The sequence below is a fragment of the Yarrowia lipolytica genome, chromosome 1B (genome assembly GCF_001761485.1).
Source record: "Yarrowia lipolytica chromosome 1B, complete sequence".
In the NCBI taxonomy this organism is placed as follows: Eukaryota; Fungi; Ascomycota; class Dipodascomycetes; order Dipodascales; genus Yarrowia; species Yarrowia lipolytica.
Genome location: NC_090771.1, coordinates 174271 through 197920, shown reverse-complemented (window position 1 = coordinate 197920; position 23650 = coordinate 174271). Strand labels below are relative to the sequence as shown.

General features: G+C 48.6%; 12 protein-coding genes and 1 pseudogene across 12 annotated transcripts; 10 read left to right on the top strand and 3 right to left on the bottom strand.

Moving 5' to 3' along the window:
- Nucleotides 1-1645: 1645 nt before the first annotated feature.
- YALI1_B01962g (uncharacterized protein) lies at nucleotides 1646-3313 on the top strand (the record flags this gene model as incomplete). Its single annotated transcript, XM_500375.3, has 1 exon — nucleotides 1646-3313. One exon carries the CDS (start codon nucleotides 1646-1648, stop codon nucleotides 3311-3313), a length of 1668 nt encoding a protein of 555 aa, XP_500375.3.
- A 1103-nt stretch (nucleotides 3314-4416) lies between these two features.
- Nucleotides 4417-4606, top strand: YALI1_B01933g (Misc non-coding; annotated as a pseudogene).
- Nucleotides 4607-7225: 2619 nt separating this feature from the next.
- On the top strand, nucleotides 7226-7850 carry YALI1_B01903g (uncharacterized protein; the record flags this gene model as incomplete). The annotated part of the gene is made up of 2 exons (XM_068281938.1): nucleotides 7226-7366; nucleotides 7527-7850. 2 exons carry the CDS (start codon nucleotides 7226-7228, stop codon nucleotides 7848-7850), a joined length of 465 nt encoding a protein of 154 aa, XP_068138039.1.
- Nucleotides 7851-8197: 347 nt separating this feature from the next.
- Nucleotides 8198-8650, bottom strand: YALI1_B01892g (uncharacterized protein; the record flags this gene model as incomplete). The annotated part of the gene is made up of 3 exons (XM_068281937.1): nucleotides 8198-8452; nucleotides 8497-8566; nucleotides 8616-8650. 3 exons carry the CDS (start codon nucleotides 8648-8650, stop codon nucleotides 8198-8200), a joined length of 360 nt encoding a protein of 119 aa, XP_068138038.1.
- A 146-nt stretch (nucleotides 8651-8796) lies between these two features.
- Nucleotides 8797-9128, top strand: YALI1_B01889g (uncharacterized protein; the record flags this gene model as incomplete). Its single annotated transcript, XM_068281936.1, has 2 exons — nucleotides 8797-8918; nucleotides 8966-9128. 2 exons carry the CDS (start codon nucleotides 8797-8799, stop codon nucleotides 9126-9128), a joined length of 285 nt encoding a protein of 94 aa, XP_068138037.1.
- Nucleotides 9129-10101: 973 nt separating this feature from the next.
- YALI1_B01878g (uncharacterized protein) lies at nucleotides 10102-10668 on the top strand (the record flags this gene model as incomplete). Its single annotated transcript, XM_068281935.1, has 1 exon — nucleotides 10102-10668. One exon carries the CDS (start codon nucleotides 10102-10104, stop codon nucleotides 10666-10668), a length of 567 nt encoding a protein of 188 aa, XP_068138036.1.
- Nucleotides 10669-11248: 580 nt separating this feature from the next.
- YALI1_B01839g (uncharacterized protein) lies at nucleotides 11249-13969 on the bottom strand (the record flags this gene model as incomplete). Its single annotated transcript, XM_500372.3, has 1 exon — nucleotides 11249-13969. The coding sequence occupies one exon, from the start codon at nucleotides 13967-13969 to the stop codon at nucleotides 11249-11251; it is 2721 nt and encodes a 906-aa protein (XP_500372.3).
- Nucleotides 13970-15137: 1168 nt separating this feature from the next.
- On the top strand, nucleotides 15138-15578 carry YALI1_B01826g (uncharacterized protein; the record flags this gene model as incomplete). Its single annotated transcript, XM_068281934.1, has 2 exons — nucleotides 15138-15255; nucleotides 15307-15578. 2 exons carry the CDS (start codon nucleotides 15138-15140, stop codon nucleotides 15576-15578), a joined length of 390 nt encoding a protein of 129 aa, XP_068138035.1.
- A 59-nt stretch (nucleotides 15579-15637) lies between these two features.
- On the top strand, nucleotides 15638-15901 carry YALI1_B01822g (uncharacterized protein; the record flags this gene model as incomplete). The annotated part of the gene is made up of 2 exons (XM_068281933.1): nucleotides 15638-15641; nucleotides 15687-15901. The coding sequence occupies 2 exons, from the start codon at nucleotides 15638-15640 to the stop codon at nucleotides 15899-15901; spliced, it is 219 nt and encodes a 72-aa protein (XP_068138034.1).
- A 638-nt stretch (nucleotides 15902-16539) lies between these two features.
- YALI1_B01813g (uncharacterized protein) lies at nucleotides 16540-19650 on the top strand (the record flags this gene model as incomplete). The annotated part of the gene is made up of 1 exon (XM_500371.2): nucleotides 16540-19650. One exon carries the CDS (start codon nucleotides 16540-16542, stop codon nucleotides 19648-19650), a length of 3111 nt encoding a protein of 1036 aa, XP_500371.2.
- Nucleotides 19651-20417: 767 nt separating this feature from the next.
- On the bottom strand, nucleotides 20418-20752 carry YALI1_B01771g (uncharacterized protein; the record flags this gene model as incomplete). Its single annotated transcript, XM_068281932.1, has 2 exons — nucleotides 20418-20509; nucleotides 20560-20752. The coding sequence occupies 2 exons, from the start codon at nucleotides 20750-20752 to the stop codon at nucleotides 20418-20420; spliced, it is 285 nt and encodes a 94-aa protein (XP_068138033.1).
- A 1059-nt stretch (nucleotides 20753-21811) lies between these two features.
- On the top strand, nucleotides 21812-22127 carry YALI1_B01760g (uncharacterized protein; the record flags this gene model as incomplete). Its single annotated transcript, XM_068281931.1, has 2 exons — nucleotides 21812-21854; nucleotides 21898-22127. The coding sequence occupies 2 exons, from the start codon at nucleotides 21812-21814 to the stop codon at nucleotides 22125-22127; spliced, it is 273 nt and encodes a 90-aa protein (XP_068138032.1).
- Nucleotides 22128-22662: 535 nt separating this feature from the next.
- YALI1_B01752g (uncharacterized protein) lies at nucleotides 22663-23604 on the top strand (the record flags this gene model as incomplete). Its single annotated transcript, XM_500370.3, has 1 exon — nucleotides 22663-23604. One exon carries the CDS (start codon nucleotides 22663-22665, stop codon nucleotides 23602-23604), a length of 942 nt encoding a protein of 313 aa, XP_500370.1.
- Nucleotides 23605-23650: the final 46 nt, after the last annotated feature.

Here is a 23650-nt window from a genome sequence, read left to right as displayed (position 1 = left end):
TATCTGCTGCCAATAAAATACAAATCATGAAAATTGAACATAAAAATAAAATATACAAATAAAATAAAATAAAATAAACAAATCTACATCATGTGTTTGAGATCACGTGACACGTTAAATCTCACATCCCGATTTGTTTTCCATCTATTTGCATTCATTGGTATTGATTCGTTTCCACTTTTATCCGAATTTTGTGATTTTGTAATTTATTTAATAATTTATGTAATAATTTTATTTTGAAATACCTCCGTGTGGCATTCCACGTGCCCAGACGCAGACCTTTGTTATGAACTGTAATACGGGTATTCTTGGCCAGCAGAAGAGTAGTCACAAAACGTCAATCCGGATAGATAGCAAGCAGAAAACGGTCCAGGAGATAGCTGCAAGCCTGGAGAACCGGTTCCCACGTCCTTTTCCTCTCTGTGATCTCGCAAATACCCAAAAATCGGGTTTTTTTGCTTGCTATCCTGCGGCTTGCTATCTTTGAACCTTGTTAAAACTTTGTCGCAGATGGGCGCATGAATGGGATTGTGGTGTAAATTCTGATTATTTAAAAATTAAAAGATTTACAAATTGCGAATATGAATGAATAAAGAAACCTTTGGTACTGAGAAAAAACGCTCAGTAAATAAAAAAATCAAAACCAGCATTCCTTATCCGGCCATTTGTTTAATTACATAATTTTTTCCTTGGCCGTCAAAAATCTCTGTCGGTTCTGGCACTAGTTGCCATCAATTATGGCCCCATACGGACCTCCTAAACGAAAAGTGACCCTACTAAACTTAAGCCCTACTTGGTTTGCTGAGGGGAAATTCGAAAACGGCCAAAGTCAGTGATACCGCCTGAAAAATGCCATTATAAGACATGGAATCAACTCTTTGGACCGAAGTTGTCCCAGATATCTCCCCAAACCGCCCGAATCAACTCGTTTTCGGGTTTCTTTGCGATCCGCCCCACACACTAAACGAACATGCAGCAACCGCATTTGCGTGCATGTATATGCATATGCACGTCCTCAGGTGCATGTTAATGCATGCTTTTGTAGATGGTGCATGAGTGTGCGTCTGCCTGCAGATACTTGCATATATTGATTTCCAGCCCTGTGTCTGGGCTAGAATAAGAGGGTGGAGCTGGAACTTGTCATTTGTACCACACTCGAGTAGTTTTCTTTCGGCAGGCCAAAAGAAGAGACGATTATAGGCCAGAACCAGGTCAAAAAGATACTCCGTTGCGCAACAAGAGTCCCACTCCACCGAAACGCACCACTTACCCCACCATCTCTACCCCGCCAAGTGTCACAAACGATCGTGCGACACACACACTTGGAGAGTGATCTCATCACGACAGAACTTGAGTAACCCACAACACAGTCTGTGTAACCCACAACAGCATCTGTGTAACCCGCGACAGAACCTGTGCAACCCGCAAATCCGCCTCTGTTACCCCACCACATCTTCCCGGTAACCCCACTACTAAACCAGTGTAACCCGCGACAGCAGCTGTGCCACAACACCGTCTAGGTAACTTCACCACGCCGTCCAGGTAACCCCATTACGCCGTCTAGGTACCCCCATCAAACCATCGAGGTAACCACGTCACACACCACCTCCATCCCACCCCACCTCCACCTCCACCTCACCTCACCATGTTCACTCCACAGTCCATCTCACAGAGGTCTAACGGACTACATTTCAAACGCCCCGTCACCTACAAAACTACCATGCTGCATCCGGTGATGTCTGTGTCCTCCAGATCGTCGCAGGAGGAGTCTCTGATGACTGTTGGCGAAAGTGTGTCCAGTCTGTCGATGCAGGAGCAGCAGACGGAAAGCGACACCGATGCTAGCCACTCCGACAACGAGGAAAATGACAATGTCGATAGTGTCTCTAATTTCGACAATCTATCCAACTCGATCCATCTCATTTCTCTTAACGAAGTGGACGAGCTTCTGGAGGACCACCAGAGCACCATCCAGAGCTCGCTGAACCGCGGACTCACCTGTACCAACCTCCCGGACCACTCCATTAAGTCTGGAGTTACCCGATCGACCGTTTCGACAGTCAGACCCACCTCCAAACAACACCATCAGCCTTACAAGTACAGATCGCTTCTTCTTCCATTTGAGCCCTCGCGCGGCTCCCGATCGATGCGTCGAAAGATTGGAGGGTCTCGCGGCTCTTCTTTGGCCTCCGTTCGTCGAATCTTTCGCTCAACACACCATCTCCAGCCCCACAAGGACCTCAACTCTCTGCCCCACGAGATTATGAGCAAGATTGTGTCGCATCTAGACCAGCGCGACGTGACCATGTGTCTGTACGTGAACAAAAACATGTACTCGACTGCGGTTCGACAGCTGTACAAGGAGCCGTTTTTCTCCTCCACCTACCGATTTGCTCAGTTTGTTACCCAGGTATCCCATAACGATGAACTGGCGTCATATGTGCAGAAATTGGACTTGTCGACGATTCGACCGGGGTTCGAAAGCGACGAAGATGACTCGGCCATCTTTGAAAACGAGCCGATCGAAGACGACGCCGTTCTGGCGGGCTGGAGAGACTGGAAACTGAGAGGCGATCCGCTCTACTCGCGCCAGTTCAAGCGACTGACTAAGCACGTCAGCAACTCGAGCTCTTCTCTGTCGTGTTCTCGGACCTCGTCCAACTCCAATTCGTCAACTGAATCCAAGCCAGTCAAAAAACGTCGCTCGGTCACCACCGCCATTCGAGAGTCGCGCATCTGGCTGTCTTTCTACAAGAAAAACAAGCTCTATCAGGCTTCGGAGGAGGTTCTGGAGGCGCTGCGAAAGCAGAATAGTCCGCTGGTGCGCCCCAAAGTGCCCTTTTCCACCGCCCATCCCATTTCGTCTCCGTTTCTGCGACAATACAGCACTTCCAAAGACGTGCCTGTGGGTCATCTGATTCATGTGGTGGCTGCATGTAAGAATCTCACCGACATTGACATTTCGTTTCTGCCGCTCGCCGAAGACTATGCCGTCGCAGGCTCTTCTTCCTACCTGCCCACGGCGTCTTCGGGACTCCTTTTTGTCTCCGATGTGGCCAAACTCTACACCTGGAAGCCTGACGAGATTGTGCCTGTTTCGCCCTCGGATCTGGTGGTGGCCATGCTGCAGCTGCGTGACTTGCAGGTCTTGAAGTTGCGCAAGCTCATGTGGGTCAAGAGAGACAGCGTGGTGCGATTGGTCAACGAGAACAACTCGTTGGTTCACTTGGATCTGACCGATTCCGGCCTGGTCCGAGGAGCGCGGTGGGCCATTGCGGGGAGTGTTGAGGAGTTGCGACAGACCCTTAAATAACAACACGAATGAACAGCATGCTACACGAACGAAGTGAGTGCTGTTTGGTTGTTGGCATGTCGTCAATGTGTCAGCGTTGATTCCCACCTGACTAAGCTTTGTCACCGTCGCATCTAATCCTCTACCACTTCCCATTCCTCAGATTCAGTCCGATCCTGGTGTATTGCATATACATACACCAAATATGCATGCACCTCTCGCACCTGAAAACCGTTTTTATTCACTTCTGCCGTCACCTCTCTCAGGTCACGTTCCCTCCACTTGTAGCTTCAGGATAGCTCCTGGGTCTCTCCGGGGTCTTTTTGTTTGCTATTTTTGCGCTTTTGTTGATTGTTATTGTTGCTCTGTTTGTTGTCAGCATGTTGGATTGGAAGGAAAAACTAGATTGCATTGGTTGAATGGATTATATGGATGAAATGGGACCTGTAGCTGTACTTGGAGATGTACGTATGACAACGAGCCTTATATTTTTACTCTAGTTGTTAGTCTCGTTTTATTAATTACTCCACAAATTGCAATATCTTGTTATTGAAACTGAGATGGGATTAAAATAAAATAAAATATAAAATATAAATATAAAAAAATAAAATATATAAAATATAAAATATAAAAATAAAAATATAAAATATAAATATAAAAATAAAAAATATAATATAAATATAAAATATAAAATATAAATATTAAAATATAAAATATAAAATATAACATATAAAATATAAAAATATAAAAATATAAATATAAAATATAAAATATAAATATAAAAATATAAAATATAAAATATAAAATATAAATTAATATATGAAATATAATATATATATATAAATAAAAAGAGAATGGTGGTAATTTTATTTCAACAATTTTGCCATTTCGGAGCTCATGGATCAACAATCCGTTTTGGAATGGAACGGAATATATTAAAATAATCGTCGGAAAATTCTCTAGAATAATAATTTGAAAATCTGCTGACTTGTCATCCAAATATTCGTATTAAGCCTTTACTGTTTCTATTGCGGTCGATTGTGGTTGACTTGAAGAAGTACGACGCGGGGTTTTATTGAAGATCATAAGTATTATTGATGAGATATAGTTAATTAACAACTTACAACCCACTTCTAGAAGGGTGTGTGCTTGCTCATTCGCCAGAAAAGTGATTCTATATCAGTGGATAAAACTATCTACAGGATGGACATCTCGTCTACGACAGAGCTGATTCCTCTCATCACTATGTGGTGACTTGTTATCATTATGTGAGGAATTAGCCAAGTATTACTCTACCAGGTATTACCTTCAACAGGTTTAAGAGCGTTCATACTCCAAGTCTCGCTCTTCCGGAAAATACAATGACCTTCTGTCAAGCCTGTTGATATCGCTTGATGTCAGAGATCATTGTCGTCACGTTGAGTTGATGGAGAGCCTGAGATGGCTTCTCTCACGAGAAGAGGTGATCTTTCAACAGGGGCCCAGTGGAACTTTTCATTTGGGGTCATCTGGCCTACATATACCCCACTGATTCTGCACCCGATCAATATCTTGGCAACAGTGCGTTTTTTCGTCTTTACTAAACGTATAACTATACGCCGGAGCCGCTCTTGGCAATATCGCCTCAGCTGCTCGAAATCTTGGCAATATCGCATACGCATGCGCAAACAGTTCGTATCAGTGCATGCGGCTCGGAATTGGATAACGGAGACATTCAAACAACAGCAACAACAACAACGCTGGAGAAGAGCGTATAACATGAACATAGAGTGATCATGTGACCATAAGACAGTTGTTTTGGCATGTTGTCGAATTTATAGCTGGCCCCGTACAGTGCGGGCTCGTCAGAGCCCCATCATAGTTGTATCACCAGCGGTGCGGCTCGGAAATGAGATCTGCAGACAACCCAATCCGGTCTATCTGATTTGGCTTATGTAATCGAGTTAGGGGAATTTTATCATGTGACTTGCTTGGTGTATATATTCACAGGTGCATGTACATATAGCGCGTTCTCCATTGTGATGGATCGTATAAATAGGGGTAATTAGACGAAACTCTGATTTGAACAAAGGAGTTTCTAATGTGTGTCCAAGACAGAGTAAGAATAGATGATTCCAGTGGGATTTTTTCCCCAGAGAAGTCTCTCTGTAGTCATATATGTAGGATTACCTAGCTGAGCGTCATTCCCTATGTTCATTTCAACATGATTCTTGTCACCAACCCGTCTCTTGTCATCTACAACCCGTCTCTTGTCACCCATGACAAAAGCGCAGTAATGCCACTATATTGCCGATGTAATCGTCGAAAATGAAAAGTTCAACCCAACATGGTAGTGCAAGTTAGCCAAGTTCATTACAGCTCTGCCGATCTGAGCTGGGAGTGGCTCCAGCCGTAGACTGTATGTAGGAATGAGGTGACTTTGCTTTTTTCCCCCAAAGTGATTCTTTTAGAAATATAAACGTACCTCTCGAATCCTTGAAACTTTCTGAGGTCATTGAAGCTCTTCAAATCACTCGATCTCGCCTCGATAGGTCTCTATGGACACATCAATATTTCCTTTTGAACGCCGTTCTAATCAAACTCTTTGTAACCTTATTTCTTTGTTTACAATGTGAACCGAACCCTTAACCTGATTGACACTATTTTGGGTATGTGATGTATCGGGAGTATGTAGTATGTGTAGGATTGGGGAGTGGATTTGAGATAAGTTTAATGATCATATTCAACAATCTCGTGCCATTCTATACCCCCAGTTTCTACTCAGAACTCCTATTCTACACTCTTGACCTGACACGTGGTTATACAGCTCTCTTAAGGTGCAAGCTTAACTATAAAGTCTGATTTAGTTAAGATAAGTAAACAAAAGAGTGGGAAATTCTAAATAAACAGGGAAAAAAGAAAAGTGCAATTGACAAATAAATACTTTTATAAATTGAAAAAAAAAAAAAAAGGGACGGCACAGGTAAACAACTGGTAAACAACAGGAAAAAAATCCACCACACGGCGGAAGAGATGATCTGAAAAGGAACGGATTGACAGAGGTGACAGTTTATCATCACGTCATAATACTGAAAAAACCGACAGGCGAGGATGAAGAATTTTAGTTGGTTTGGATATTTAGGCATATATATAGTTGGTTTGGATATTTAGCTGGATTATTGATATTTAGTTGGCATTGTAGTAGGAAGCTTACTTGAAAGTATATCATGATGAAGCCATGGGCAAACCAGTCAAAAATAATGTCAGTCTTATTAGTCAGAAGTTTCATTGAACCTATTTTGTATGGTATCGATCATGTTTGTTATACGTCGATATTGTACATTATACTTGAGGTCTAGTAGGCTTGTTTCTTCTACTAGAAAACTTGTGACTCAGTTACTTGGATTTAGTTATGAGGTAACTTGAACAAATTTTTGAATGTCTGAATATCCGTCGGGAATGACAGGATAATGGTGAAATAATAATCTCAAAAAACACATTTTTCCGTCTCAATCAATCATGTCACATGACGTTTCCTTTGTTATACTATAGTGAAACGTGTACTGGAGTGAATCATATATCTCTCATTTACTTAGGTATTATTTGAGATATACCCAGATCACAATTGAACATTGTTCCCAGAATATCTCAAGAGCCGTTATGACCCCGAAAAATTTTCACTTTCTCCAATCCCCTTTTTTTATATATAAGCCCCCTATTTCTCCCCCGATACGACTTCTCTACCTCAACTCCACATTTCCCACTCTCCATTTACTTCGAATTACTCATCACCAAAGATATTGTTATATATAAAATAATAAATAATTAAAATAAAAATAAAAAAACAATTTTTCATGCCAACCTTATGTAATCTGCATCTGCATTTGTCATGTATATTCCTGCAACTCTCCGCCCAACCTGTCCTCCTCATCACCACTTTTTCACCGCCCAAAAATGCTCAAATCAGCAAGCCGCGCGTTTTCCACGTCACGTGCACTGCTAAAAAAGACACCGCAGATGCCTCCGCGACCCAAGGTCGACGAGAACGAGATCCGCGAGTCGTTCATCCGAGGCTCGGGGCCCGGCGGTCAGTGTGTGAGTATGACCGTAGGGGTTGTCAAGTGACATGGTCTGTGGTGCAATTACTAGTCTCATGTCGCTGAAGAACCGAACCAATTTCCGACTTTTCCGATCTCCCTTCCTGTGCCATGTTGTCCGCTCGAAACGTTCGGCCTCTCGCTACATGCTAACCCAGATCAACCGACGATCCACCCGTTGCCAAATCACCCACATTCCAACCGGGCTCGTGGTCTCTTCTCAGAAAACCCGGTCTCTGGAAGAAAACCGAAAAATCGCCCGCCAGATTCTCGCTGACAAACTCGAACAAATGTTTGCTCCTCCTGGCACCTCCCGAAAAGACGTTGTTGGCGCCTTCAAAAAGAACAAGATCGACCGAGCCCAGAAAAAGAAGGACAGAAAGTACAAACAGCTATCGTCAGGGGCTGAAGAGGAGGCGGAATTGGCTAATCAGAAGGCCAAGGAGGCTTTTGAGCAGTTGATGAAGCAATTGGGAAAGTAACGAGCACACGAGTGACGTAGTCACGAGTTGTGCGCCACGTGAATATCATGTGACAGATCGATGCTGAACAATCCCAAGAAACAGTCCCGACTATTGCGGCACGTGAATATCATATGGAGTCCCCTTCTCACAACTCTACCTCCCCCCTGAATGTATATATTGTCTGATTATTCCACAGAACACCCCAAATGCAATTGAAAGTCTGGTCAAAGCCGGAGTAGTGGACTGTCGGTTTCTGTTTTCAAACCACGTGATTTCTTGATCATCTGGAGCGCAGTTCTAGGTCTGACTTGTCTATTGATCTAGTCTGACTGAGATCTGCACAAGATGAAGACTTTTTGAAGGTCTTATTTGGCGTCCCCGGCGACATCAATCTTGACAAACTTGAGACCTTTGATTTGGCCCTTGACTGCCTTCCTGATACTTTTTGAGTAGGTGAGCCGTGTCAAGACCATACTCGTTGTTTCCACCGAGTCTGAACTCCTGATACAGCACCTTGGTACAGCTTCTTGTTGGCAGATATCGTTTTCTTTCCTGCGGGGTTCTGAACAGGGCTTCCCGAAGACCCAGTTGGTCCTGACTGAAGTTGGCTTCAATCTGAACTTGGATTCCGAGATCACAGGGTGTCGGTAGATGGCCTGGTCACTGGTGATAGTCTGTGAAACAGAAGGAGGAGGAATATGAGGCAAGAAGCGGGTTGTAACCCAGATCCCCAGCTGTTCAAACAGATCACGCAAATTCAGGTAGTAGACGTACTGAACTTACTACGGCCCAGTTGTCTGCCGATCCAAACACGACATTCCCGCAATGGAGTAGTCAAGTCTGGATGACCTGGTGATCCGGTGATGTCTGATTCGTGATACCAAGAAGGATTTGGGCAAGCGCCAATACTACCTTCGTTATAACCTGGGCGAGGATGGCGGACTAACCAACATGAACATCAAGAATGTATAGATACTCATCGCAAGAATTTAAATCAATGGGGGTCCCACAGACTTTTCCGAAGGGTCTGCGTGAATTTCAAGGGGTCATTGATCGATACCACCCTTCCGTGCTGGCTTGGAAGGTGTAACAGACTGTTTGGTCACTTTGTCAGAATGATGAAGGGTTCCCAGTGGTGTGACAGACCGTGGGGTTGGTCCTACCCATCTGATTTCAAATCGCCTACTGATTGATTTCCCCGACGTCCAGAAGGACGAGCGATCTGAAGATGAGGACGACGACGATGAAGATGACGACGAGATGAGGACTAAGATGAGGACCACAACCACGAGATGAGTTCAAGAAGGACAAATAAACGGAAAGCTCAGCGGACCACCAAATAAAGACCCCCTTCAGATCCTAAATGTATATCAGTCCGTCGTTTCAACTGTCTATTGATTCAGTCTGAATGAGGCATTTCTGATTCGACGGGGAAAGAACCAATTCTAAATCAAATACCACTTTTGTTCTTTAAATCATCGACGGGGAGTCCAATGATGGCACCAATTCTCCACTAGTGTTTCTCCCCGTAGTTTTATTGACATTCTCCGGAAATATCGTAATTCAGGGTTGATGCGTCTCGCCAGCCACCGTTGACGGAATCGTGAAAGAGAGGAAACATTTTCAGCGGGTAATTGTGTACCATCGGAATATGCGTAGTCAGTTTACTCTGTTCGCTTCTTGTGTTGTCTTTCTGGCCTTTTCTTCAGCCAGTCAGAGTTCGACGATGTTTTGCACTGTTCCAGTGGTGCACTAGGGCAATTGGAAGGTGACGAATATTGAATATATTTCAGCGGTCTCTTGTTCAGACCATTTCATATCCATCAGAGAGCAATTCGTGTCTTAAAAAGTCCCTCTATCTGTTCCACAAGAGCAACTATGGCGGCATTGCATGGGTTGAGAAGGAGAGTGGAATTCGGCGGATAAAGAAGATGAGTGGACTTGGTAACGCCACAGTGATATCAAAAAATACCAAAAGACTAGTAAAAATATTACTATTCTAATGATCACCTTTATGTTTCGCTGGCGTCAGAATTCATCGAGTTGAGTCCATAGATTCTCAAAAACATCATAAATGTTGACAGGACATTACCCAATCCGTCATTTTGAGGTCTGATTTTGATGAGACTTTGATAAAAAGGCGCTGGAACGCTATCCACTGGTGAACTTGTCAGGACGGTCAAATTGCTCTGGAATCATGGAGTTGCGTTTCGCTGGAATGATGCTGATTCTGCACAAAGGGTTCATCAGATATTGATAGACAGATCCAATGAAGTTGAATAGTACCGTGGTAATCGACAAAAGGTGGGTTTTCAATGGTACTGTCTGTCAATTGTGGTACTTTTCGTTTAGTTCACGCAATTCTCCAAACAAATCTGTCCCACGACTAGAATATGAGAGTGGTTGTGTGAGCCCCTTGACATCTCGGGCTAACTGCGGGTTTCGCAAGAGCTCCTGGATCCAGTGTGGCTCGCTTGCCAACGGTGGTCAGCTGGCGAGCTGGAAGTGGGTCCATCCTGAACGGCAGATCTTTGTACTTGAGGACAGACTGGGAGAGTCGGTTAATGCTGCTCGAGGGCCTTGTCGACCACAGACAGTTGTACCGCAGCTTTCATCAGGTGGAGTATCGATTCTGAAGAGCGACAACGTCTCCTTGCTCACGGGTAAAGGGGAGTGGTACAGTCGTTGTAGGATAGGGAGTGAGAGAGGAACGGACGGTATTGTGGAGAGGGTTTCCGAAGTGCAGAGTACACTCAGTCGAAGATGTAATGAGGAAAGCACTTGTGGTGGTGGTGACAAGACTGTGGTTCCACCAAGTACCCTTGAGATCTTCTAGATGGTGTTCCAATACGATTATCGTGGGTGCATCGGTGTGGGTAATGACTATGCTTAAGAAGTTGCCTCTGGATGCTGTGTTAGTTGTACAGTGTCTCCATCTCTCTCTGCGTCTTTCTGTGTCTGTCCGTGTCTGTCTAGGTCTGTCTGTGTCTCAATATCAGTCTGTCTGTGTGCTTTCGGGCCATTTAGGAGGAATACTTGGATATGGATATCTGAATTATTTATCTTGAATAAAAAAAAGGTAAAAAATAAAAAATAAATAAATAAATAAATAAAAAATTCTGAAAAAACGCTACAAGTACAAACTACAGCTGAGGTACTGTGCCGGTACAGTACAATCTACTTATGAGGTCAATAAAACAATCTATTAATATTTTTGTGCAACTTCAGTCGGCAGACGTTGTGCTAGAGTGACGCCAGAGCCGATGCCAAAACGGCATTCTGATGGGCACATTAGTCGACTTGCAGAGCCTGACCCGCACTTTTGGATGACCTGGTGCGATATCTCCGAGCCGAACCAACGTAAGTCAGAGCCCTCCAGCTCCAGGCCTAGGCGCCGTGGTTCTCACCCGTCCTGCTTACTCATCCTCCTCCTCCTCATCATCATCATCCTCATCAACATCCATCTGAGCAAAAGCATCATTCTTGGACTCTGGGCCAAACCAGCCCTCCTCGTCATCATCATCGTCATCATCCTCGTCTTCAACCTCCATTTCGGTCTCGATGGGAACCAGAACCTCGTCGGGCTCTCCAGTAATCATTCTGGACTCGTCGACCGGAACAGACGGCTTCGACCCGAGCAAAAACTCGGCAGAATACCCGTTGGTGCCCGCCAGTCGAGCAACCTCCTTGTTGACCCGGGTGACAAACTTCTGCACCGCCCGCAACACCTGGGCGTACTCGTGCTTGCGCTGGGCCATGTGCCGCCCATGCGCGGTAATCACGGCCTTGATCCACCGCAGATGGAACTCGGCATGGGGAGTAGCCTCAGTTGCAGAGGCCAGGAATCGCAGAAACCTTTCGAGATAGACGACCGGAAGTCCCCGCGCGACCCGCTCAATGGTGTCGACGGGAATGGACTCGTAGACACGCTGAATGAGCCGCGGAACGTTCAGTCGATGGGCCATGACCAGCGCAATCAGATACTCCTTGTTTTCCAGCGCCTCCATCGTGGTCTGGGGAGTCACGTCCACGTCCAGATCAAAGGGATCGAACATGAGCTCGTCGTCGATGGAGTACATGAGCAGACCCTCGGTGGAGGCTGCAGCAAACTGGCGACCGGTGGGCGAGAACTTGATGCCGGTGGTACGAATCTCGGGCCGGGTGCGTCGTTTGGACTTGTCGCCGCGAACCACGCCCGGAAGAGTGTCGTCCACGCGGTCCTCCCAGTCGGACCCGTCTGGGTCGTTGATCAGATTCAGAGCGCCGGCCTCGGTCATGTTCTTTGAGTTGAGGTAGTCTAGAGTGCCCTCCAGAGACATATTTCGCGACACCTCGAACCGCTTGAGCAAGACGCCCGACTGCACGTCGTACAGGCAAATGAACCGCGAGTTGCCGCCGGCAATCAGACACTTGCCGTCGGCGGAGTAGGTCATGCAGGTAAAGTACTTGGAGCGCGCCGAGTTTTTGGCAGAGAACCGGTCCGACGAGTGCCGCCCACCGCTAATGTCCTTGGCTCCATCAATGCTACCCACCTGCTTGCCCTCCTCAATGTCCCACACGGAGATTTCGCCGTTGAGTGTGGACACCGACAGCTGCTTGGAGTCGGGCCGCATCACCACCTGGAGCACGTCCGACGTGAGCTGGAACGGCTCCACCGTCTGCGTACGCGCAAAAATGTTCCACACCCGCACCGTGTGGTCCCACGACGCGGAGGCCAGAATTGACGCGTTGGCGATTTCGGCGCCAAAAGACAGACACGAGACGGGACCCTCGTGTCCGGCCAGCGTGTCCAGCAATTGGCTTGTCTGCACACTCCACACGTAGATGTCAAAGTTGTCCAGCGAGCCAGCGCACACCACCTCGCCGGAGGGGTCCACGGCCAGGGACGAAAACTGGACTCGCTCGGGGGCAGCAAAGGTGCGGAAGTTGCGGTACCGAATGAGATCCCAGGCGCGCACGGAGCCGTCCAAGGACGCCGAAAACAACACGTTGCCCTTGCGGGAGAACTCCAGGGCGGTGACCGCTGCCGAGTGCTCGGTGAACGTGACCAGGCAGAACCCCGACGAGGTGTCCCACAGCTTGATTTTGCCGTCCTCCGACGCGGTTACCACCTTGCTGCCGTCCGGAGAGTACACGAGGGAGTTCATAGAGTCAAAGTGGCCCTGCTGCTTGAGAATGTACGACTCGGATTGCCACTCCCACACCAGCAGCTGGCCCAGCTTGCTCGCGCCCAGCGCCATCCACTCTCCCGTGGAGTTGATGGTAACAAAGTCAATGCCGTGCTGAGACACGGACATGGTCTGGATCTGCGTCATGGACGGCAGCTCGTACATGGCAAAGGTGCCGTTGGCAAACCCCACCACCAGAATGTTCGATTTGGCGTGGAACGCCGAGCACTTGAGCACCGACTGCTGGTGGAAGTAGTGCCGGTCTTTGATTTTCCACCCCACAAAGCCGTCGTCACCGTCGTCGTTATCGTCATACGCCCACTCGAAACAGGCGCCGTCCTTGGATACCGTGTAGATGGTCTCCTGGTCCTGCGAAAAGAAGGCGTTGGTGATGGTGTCTCGATGACCGCCCAGCGTTGCTGCGGCGCCCGAGTCCTTATCCATCAGCGACCACACGCGGCACGTCAAGTCCTTGGACGTGGTCAGAAAGAACCGCGAGTCGTCGGACCACGTAATCGACGTGATCTCGGCAAAATGGCCCTCGTAGCGCTTGTGGCGCACAAACGGCGCAAACGAGCGGCTGTTTGTGTCGCTGGGGATCGCCCACACCTCCAGCCGCGCACCAATGTTGATGGCAAAGTACTGCGAGTCCGGCGAAAATTGAACGTCCGACACCACGTCGCGGAAATTGAAATGATGGATCACCGTCCGTCGCTTGAAGTTGACCAGAATCGCCTTGCCGTCGTCCGACACTGTCAGCATCAGCGAGCCCTGCGCATTCAGAGCAATGCACGTGATGTTGCGCCGGTGCTCGTACGGGAACGTGAAGGAGGTGTTCTTCACCAGATCGAAATACGACACCCGGTTGCCCACCGGCGAAAGCAGCGCCGTGCCGTCAGGCGTAAACACCAGGTTTCCCTGCCGATACACGGTCCCCAACAGATTCGAAAATTTGTAGTCCGCCTTCATGTCTGTGTAGTACGGGAAATGTGTCTAGGTGGTTCTGTTGTCTGGGTGGAGTTGTGTGAGTAGAAAAAATATGCACGATTTCGATTTTTTTTAAACAAGGTTTGGGGGAGGGCGGAAGAGGTCATAATCTGTGCCTGAGGGGGGAGCACGTCGGAGAGAGTTGAAGGGTATCATTGCGTTACTCTCGTCGAGACGAACAAAATGATATGTTTGGATTTTCTGTGGGAGTTGTCGTTGCAATGTTGGGCCGGAAGAGTCAGAGTGGCAATATTTTTCAGTGAAAAATCTTATTTAAATAAATCGAAATAAATGAGCGTGAATTGAAGTCACTCGTTGTGGTTGGTAGAAAAGAGAAATGGGAAAGATGTACCTCATTTTGTGGTCTCCGGATGATTCTCAACGACATGATACGTTTGAATTACATTTGTGGTGATTGTGAACATGTTTGGATCGCACTGGCCACTGTGAATGGACTCTGTAGGACCACTAACCAATGATCGCATAAACACAGTACAAATAGCCAATGACATCAACGGAAACAATCGTAGTATTGATCCCGCCAACCATAGAAACATAATGACCCTCTTCCGAGTCCAATCGGAGCACTATTCGTGGATATAGATGGATCTTGCTGGATCAGTACTCTAGCCCCATCCAATAGTGAACCGGTCAAGACCAACTCGACGAATAATGGACGCATAGGAATTCTAAAAGAACCATCAGACTCGCAGAGAAAAAAGCTCTCGACTCCTTGTTCAAGTCCCGTGATTCATCTCTTCTCCGCCACGCCCTTTTGCAATCACGTTCAGGGTCCCCACTAGCGACATTAGTCTGGGATGGTTGTGTGGAATTAGGAGTCTGGTAGTTTTTGATCCAGTGGCTTTATGGCTTATATAATTATATCAAAATACTCCCTGGCTTGCGGAGAGTTCAATGGTGGCATTTTTATCTTTCTCCGACCACTATCAGGTCCCCAAAATCGGTATTGTAGACTTCCATCACTGCTAAGTTTAGACGATGGTCTAACTTTTTTAGTTCGAAAGCTGATAACGTGAAATTTATCCTGGAGACTAATTATTGTTCCAGAAACTTCCAGCTTTGATATCTAGTGATTTCGAGCAACATTGAGACCACAATATCCACTGTTGCTGTTGTTGTACCTCGGCTCATGTTGGAAATAAGGTTTACAGATTGCCGTATACGTGCAGGAGAACTGCGACGCCCAAGATTCCGCGCGACATGTTCGGACCCGGAGGAGATAATGTGGCCGTTCGGGGTGTCGTTGGGTTTGTCTCGAGCTGACTAGACGATTTCCGGCGTCGAAATTCCAATCAAAGTAATATTGACAAAGTTGAGGCTCAACGATCCGGGAACGTCACGTGACCGTCGGGGGAAGCGAGATATTTTCCCATTCTTGATTGCCTCAAGCTCTCATTTGGCGTGCATTTTCTGCTGTATCTGTATTTCCGTTTTTGTACTGAAAAGTAGAGGGTTTGGGGGAGCAATTATGAGCGACGCGTTTGGAGTGGGTTTAAAGGGGTTGATCCGGGGACGGTTGGCGTGTGAGCAATCTTGGGGGTCTCAGATGGTTGTTGCGACCGCCAGCTGAGTGCTGGAGTTGCTGTTGCTGGAGTTGCTAGAGTTGCTGGAGTGACTGTTGCAGGGTGCATGTGTGCTCGGAGTTATCGGAGATAAGCCGCCTGAGGGGCGAGGAGAGGGGCTAGGTTGATTTTGAAAAGCGGACTTGTCTCACTTCGGTTCAAAGGACAGAATTGTATGGTTTTCCCGCCGATAGGGAGTCATTTATGTGGTTTGGAGTCGCCATGTTTGGTTGTGGTTGCGGCGGTCCGGTTCGATTGCGCCATTTACCATTGGAGCGAAATAAACCCTGGGGCGATTAACACGGTATTAGAGATGTGCGGAAAGGGCTGAAATGAGCGGGACGGGGGGATTTACTTTTGTAGCCACGCGTCTTTTGGTGTTTGGAGGGAGATGAGTTATTTACAGAGTGGAGAGGGGGGTGGGGGGAGGTTGAATGGAGGTGGGTCCAGCTTGGGATTGGACCGGTTAAATGGGACGAGGGGAGTTAGGCATGGGTTCGCAGCGGTTTCAGCTCCATTTCGCATGTCTCGGCGTTCGAATCGGGACTCTCTCCAAGACGCAGTATTCAAAGGGTTTGCCAGTTCATACTTTAGTTAGGTATTCAACTAGGGATAACAGTATAGTTGAGCTTCTTAAGTAAAAGGAGTACATTCCGGCTTTTGGGGAGGAGGAAAGGAACAGTCCCCAAAATGGACAATCGGGGGTCGATTTTAACGGGGGCAAAACGGAAATCGGTTTGAAAAGCCATAAAAATCTACTTTTTCTAGTCATTTTATCACGTGAGCCCCCGCAACCGCCTCGTATGTCCGTCCTCCTGTGCACCTCGCCTCCGTCCCGGTATCTCCAAAATAACTCAACAAGGTTTAACTGTATCTGAGTGTGAATATGCGGCATGTAACGTCTCCTCCTTCTCTTCACTTTTTGCACCACCACTTTTTTCCCTCGTCGTTTCACTCGGACCAATCACAATGTCCAACCGGGTCCAACTGCAGCCCATCCAGGAGCACTATCTGAAGCGCGAGCTGGTGCGGCTCGAAATCGAAGACGAGTTTGCCGAGCTGGCCGACTTTCGGGGTCTGCGCAAGTTCGGAGCGCCGTTTGCGCCCAATGGCCCCAGTCACACGCCGGAGCCGATCATCGAAGGGACCGAGGGCTTCCACGACGGCGACCACTACACGCCGACGATCGGGTCGCCGGTGCTGGAGCCGCAGAGCTCCGGAGGATCCCACCACAGCGTCATGGGGTCCATCAAACACATCAAGAAGAAGGGCAGCCACATCAAGAAACACATTCACATTCCGCATCTCAAGGGCCACGGCCACGGTGGTGACCACGACCACGAAGACCACTTCTACGACTCCCACGACGAAAACTACGGCGACCTGAGCCTCAGCGCAATGCCCCACGATACCGGCTACACAACCCCCAGCACCGGAAACGCAACCCCCAACCGAACCCTCGCCACCACCAACGGCCCCAATGGCCCCAACGGCCCCAACGGCCCCGTGGTCTACCAATTCCCCATTGTCCGCCACATGTTTGTCCACCACATCAAGACGTTTCCGTTTCTCAGCAAAGCCGACGACCGCGACTTTTGGCAACTGCGGCTCCAGGCGTTTCTAGAGTCGTTCGCAGACAAGAACATCTCCTCATCGGAAGACAGAGCCGAAGACACAAAGCGATCGAAAATCTCCCTGCGGATCAAAAAAGCCTTTGCAATGTACATGTCTGCCGGCCTCATGACCACCAACGTCGACGAGCCCGCGGCCAAGGTGGAGAAACCGGCCACCGCCGGCGTCGAGCAGCTGGACCACAAAAAAGTCCTATCGTCCTTGGCCAGTGGAAAATTCATTAACGGCCTGTGCGTCAATGTCGTGGGAGTGCGCGAAATCCGAACCAAACGAATGCTCTCGTTTCTAGCCGGCGACCACGTGAGCGCCGAGTACCTCATTGAGACGAAAATGGAGTCTCATGAGGGCCGAACCGTTGTGGTCGCACGCACCTTCCACGACTTCAAGGAGCTGGCCAAGAAGCTACACCGGGAGTTTCCCGGACGTGGGCTGCCCAATTTGCCCGTGCGTAACCGTGCTGCCTCCCAGGCCACGTCCTCAGGTATCGGCGGCTTTGTCGACACCGAAAACGACGACCCCGAAGACGAGCTCAACGACGCAGAGGAGCATATTGATGATGACGATACCGCCAACGTCCATCACGATGGAAAGAGAGTAAGTCTTCCGCGTGAGAAACAACGAACCACCCTCCGTGCCTACCTTCATACTCTGGTGTCAAACCGAATGGTAGCCAACTCCAAGACGCTCCTCGAGTTTCTCTACATGGACCCCATTCAAATGACACCCAACGAGATTCGCGATATGGAGCTGCGTCGAAAAGTCGACATTGCCCGTGTGCGTGACCAGCTGCAGTTCTACGAGGTTGCCCAAGCCCGAGCGCAGGAGCTCAACGTTTACCTCCAGGAGTTCAAGCAAGATCTTGTGCGGGAAGATGGTCTGAAACACATTTTCGACGAGATCCGGGACAAGAGCAGCGCACGTGACCTGAGTCCCCGGTTCCAAAAGTTCATCAAGTGGGCGACGATTGAGTTTGCCGCCACGCTGTTCCACATGTTTGTGGCGTCGGACAATGCTCCCGAGGTGTTTGCGCAGGTGTGTCGTCTTCACCGGTTCATTCCGTACACGGTGATCAAGGGCATTTTGCGGCTGTCCAACCCCGTCTCGATCATGAAGGGAATGATGGATCTGTTCCTGGCCCAGCCGTTTGGCCGCAAGTCGCTCTTCCAGAATATCATCTGGTACATGTTACAAGAAGACATCAAGCAGCAGGAGCGGGCCATCAAGGAGCTCAAGCTGCTCATTGCCGATGATTCTGTGTGTCAGGGACTGGAGGATTTTGTCTACGCTGACGAGGCCACTCATCAGCGGGTGCTCAAGACCAAGCATGCTCATGACTGCGACATGGTGCTGGCCATTTTCAAGCTGCAGGCAGAAGAGAACCATTCCTGGGAACAGGAGCGCACTGTGCAGCTGTGGTACGAACGGTGGGACAATGCGGTGGAGGAGGAGCCGAGTAACGATCCCCATGAAGTTCAGTCCGACGAGGTGCTCAAGTTTTCTGCCACCAAGAACTTGCTGAAGCATTTGACCAGAAAGCGAGACAAGGACCTGTTCCAGGATCTGATCAATGAGAAGGCGACCGTTCAGCTAGTCAAGGATCTGATCACCATCTTCTACGAGCCCCTGATTCGGGTCTTCAAGGATGCCCATATTTCTGAGGCAGTGGGAGATCTTCAGCGGTTTGCCGACGACCTGATCAAGACGGTCAGCAAGAGTGAGATTGATTCGCTCACTTCGGACGCCAATTCGCAGGTCCAACTGTTTGTGGACCTGTGCAACCGACACGTTGACTCTCTGTTCAAGTTCATCCACAATGTGTACCAGCACGACGGCGGTCTGTTTGACCAGCTCATGGGCTGGATTTCGGACATTATTCTCTTTCTGAAGGACGGCCAGCAGCATGGAGCTCCTCTTGATCTCGAAATGATGCTGGCCAACTACCCCGGTGACAAGGAGAGGGTGGTGTTTGAGGTGGACCAGATTGTCGACTGGACACGACGACGAAAGGACTGGTACGATCTGCGCGCCGCGGCAGCCCAGCAGATGCGTGACGGCGGAGTTAAGCGGTTGTCGAGGTCGTCTTCGGTCAACTCGACCCTTGCAGCCATGGGTGCTGACGCGGAGGACGACATTGACACGCGATGGGACTCGACCTTGCCAGGAGGAGCCAACGGCATCAACACGGGCGATTTCGGAATCGATATTGAAGACATTAACGAGCTGGAATTGGACGTGGCGGAGCTGGATCTAGAGGACCGCGCTATCATGGGCAAGAGCGAGGGACAGCTGGATGCGGTGGAAGAGGAGAGACGACGACGACAGTTGGCCCGGAAGATTGAACAGAAGCAGCAGTCCAGCGACTTGCCGCCCCAGCGACCGGATATTACCGAGATTCCCAAAATGCTGCCTGTTTTCAAGAACCAATTGTTGGAGATTCTGGACCGCTAGAGCGAACGGCGAAGATGCATCGCTCAGATGCGGAGCAGTAAGAGTACTCAACTCTTCACTCTTTTCAGCTCACTACTGTCAGCTCTGCTCTAACCACTGTCAGCTACTGACTGACTGGAGACAATAGATATTTTACATAGAATAATGACATGTTACTTTCGTTTTGTGTCTTTGGGTGGTAATTCTTGGGTGTTCAAGTCACGTGAAGGATTTTAGTCACGTGACTGGCAGAGATTGCACACACACTCTGATCCAGATCCAGATCACTCACGTATCGAGAGAAGCGGTTTCACGTTATAAGATACTTAACACGTGACTTAACATGTGACTTAACATGTGACTTAACACGTGACTCGCGGTCCTGGACTCGATTTGTTGTAGATGTCCAGCTCTCTTTAATTTAACAAATATTAGTTAGACTTTGTTGACATCAAAACTTGACTTGGGGTCTTTATCTAGGGATCCAGAGGCGGTGGAGATATGGCGTTTGTCTAGATGGATTCTACGATATTGGTTTCATGGTTTTTTCTGTATTTTGAACATTTTTGCTATACAATACTTCGTTCTGTGCGGATATCTTTTTTTCATCATCAACTATTATTTGTTAGAAGTATAGTTGAAAGGTTGGCATTCCCCCTATAGCATGAACCGCGCTCCAGAACGATGGATAATGCGCCAAATGAAACGGAGACGGTGACCTGAAATGACCTTCAGACGTCAAGTTTCATTTTGATCAACTTCCCATCTCTCTAGGCACAGTATTGTATTCAGGATCTAGTCCAGGTGATAGTAGAGCACAATAGTGAAGGGATAACTTGAGTAGGTAGTTGTGTAGTTGGCCTGTAGGTACAAGAGTAGACTCATTTCAACGCCCTATACCAGAGGAACAGTTATACCTACCTTTTCAACCGGTGGCATTACTCGTTCCTGAGGTATCATCAAGTGAAGGCATGAGATGTATGTGGCGAAAGTAGGAACGACAAAATCGCAACAAAAGAGGTAGAACAGGAGATGGAGAAGGGCATGTAGTGCTACCTCGAGATCTGGAGTGCCACCTTCGAAGCTGGCCCTCCGGGTACCGAACAGACACCGAACATGCCATGTCGATATCTAGACTGTCCAGTCGTGGCGGGATGTTTGCTGCATGAGCTGTGGAAGACGTCAAATGGCGCTTGGTTCGGTCCTGTCTCTGTCTGACAGTTCGGTTGGCGGCAGTCGATGGAAAAACAACAACAACTTTCTCATCAGAATTTCATTTTTGCAACTTTCGGTCCTTTCATTCATCATAGTGTTGGGAATCGTCACGGCTTCAAGGAGCATTGGTTTTGGGGAGCAATTGGGATGAGCATTGTACCCAACTTTTGACTGGTCATTGCTGTGCGGAAATGGTGCTGCTGAGTCGTAATCGGCTCGTCTCCAGCTTTCAAATGGTTCTATTTTGAGGAACGCTCACCGAGTCGGAAGGAACTGGTTAGCGGTCCACACATGATGGTGGAACCGTCGGATCAGAAGACAACCCCTGCTCCAGAGAGAACTGATTCGGGAAATGATTCAGAGAGAAATGGAACTGACTCAGAGCCACCTGGAACCATCTCAATGACAGTGTTTTCCGTCTCGGAATTAGAAAACTCCACTGAGAAGACTTGGGGAAGTGAATGGGGTTAATTGGGCACTTTTAGCACTTGTGATTTGTCAACAACTGCCCCCCTATGACTAATAAGGAGTGCCATGTCTGGGATGAGAAAGAGCGCGCTTCTCCAGAAGTTTCTCGGGTAATCAGGAGTGGTCTTTTGGAACTTTTGCGGCATTGCCATTGTACCAAAGTCACAGAAGACAACACAACGAATCAAACCCTTCAGAGATTCTAGAACCGTCTCAATATTTTCCATCGAAAAGAAATGACAAACGTTCATGGCGCAGCTGTCTTCAGATTCTTGTAGCCCCTTTCCCTTACCTTTGCGACGGCTGTTCATCGCTGTAAACGAAAGAAAGAAGAAAAGAAGAAGAAAAGAAGAAAAGAAGAAAAGAACCCTCTGATCATTCTCAACAAACCGATTCCAGCTGGCCCATGATCGATCTGAATGACGAACAATAACGAGCCAAGTGGATTCCCCCACCAAATCAACCCCAAATTCAACACCCCGTCAAGAAAACACATCTGATGAAATCTAAATCAAACCTGAGACAGATTTCTATTGCGTCACGTGACCAACGCCAACACCCCCGCCATCTCGGTCACGTGACCAGCGCCCACCGCCTCGCCAACATCTCCACCAACCACACCTTATTACACAAAGTCCCGCTCCACCTTGATATATAAAGCCCATGTCCGCCTCCGAAACCAACTCTTCCTTCTCCACACCTGTTTTTCCATCTCTTTCCACCACACAATCAAAGCGGCGGACGCAATCATGTTCTGTCTCCAATTCGGCGGACGTGTGGAGGATAGGATGGGGAGACGGGGGTCATTGAATTGAGGAGAGTCACGTGGACTCACGTGAGACTAGGGTATCTTTCATGGGTTCTCCTCCTGGAGGGTATCCTTCTGGAGGGTATCCTTCTGGAGAGTATCCTTCTGGAGAGTATCCTTCTGAAGATGCTGACTTTCCTGTTTGGTGTTCATGTCTGACACAAACTGGCTGGTGTGGCACGTGTGCACACTGCACAAGTGCATGCATCTGTGGTTGTGCTAGTTCCACATAATTTAAGCTTTCTGGGGAGGGGGAAGGCTGATCATAGATTAAGAGTCTTCCTGAATCAGAGTCTTCCCGAATCTGAAGATTATTTCAGATGGCGTATCTGGCCCATGCAAAACGGTCTGTGCCATATTGTGAGCCATTATTTCCGCTTCCTCAGCTCCCATAAACTACATCCATCCGTGCCCAGTGGGAATCGAACCAACAACCTCGGTTCCCGCCACGTGACCAACCTAAAACTGTAGCTGAAAAATCCTCATGCAATCAGTCATGTCCGAATCCAATCTCACCACCCACCGACACAAGCAGCAAAAAAATGGACGAAGTCAACACGACCACCTGCCGATTCTACGCCAACAAGTACCCCGAGGTCGACGACCTGGTGATGGTCAACGTCAAGGAGATTGCCGACATGGGCGCGTACGTCAAGCTGCTTGAGTACGACGACATTGAGGGCATGATTCTGCTGTCGGAGCTGTCGCGACGACGTATCCGGTCCATCCAGAAGCACATCAAGGTGGGCAAGAACGAGATTGTGGTTGTTCTGCGAGTGGACAAGGACAAGGGCTACATCGATCTGTCGAAACGGCGAGTGAGCGCCGAGGACGTGGAAAAGTGTGAGGAAAAGTACACCAAGTCCAAGACTGTGCACTCGATTCTGCGGCACGTGGCGGAGAAACACAAGTACTCGCTAGAAAAGCTGTACGAACAGGTGGGCTGGCCGCTGAGCACCAAGTATGGCCATGCCTACGACGGCTTCAAGCTGTCCATCACCAACCCCGACCAGGTGTTTGGCGATCTGGAGGACCCTGCTTCTCCCGCCATCATGGAGGATCTCAAGGCCCAGATTGGCCGGCGACTGACCCCCAACCCCGTCAAGGTGCGAGCTGACATTGACATCACCTGTTTTGCCTACGAGGGCATTGAGGCGATCAAGAAGGCGCTGGCGGCCGGTGAGACGCTCAACTCGGAGCTGGTGCCCGTCAAGGTCAAGCTGGTGGCCGCTCCTCTGTTTGTGCTCACCTCCACCTGTCTGGACAAGCAGAAGGCCATCGACACTCTCGGCGAGGCGATTGAGAAGATTCGAGAGAGCATTGAGGCGTCCGGCGGCTCTCTGACGGTCAAGATGGAGCCCAAGGCCGTCACTGAGACCGACGATGCCGAGCTCGCCAAGCTTATGGAGAAGACTGAGCAGCAGAACAAGCTGGTGGATGGAGATGATGATGATGCTGACGAGGAGGCTGGCGATTTTGAGTGATTGCGTCAGCAATGTACAGGACAGGAAGCAGAGGACTGCAGTGGAG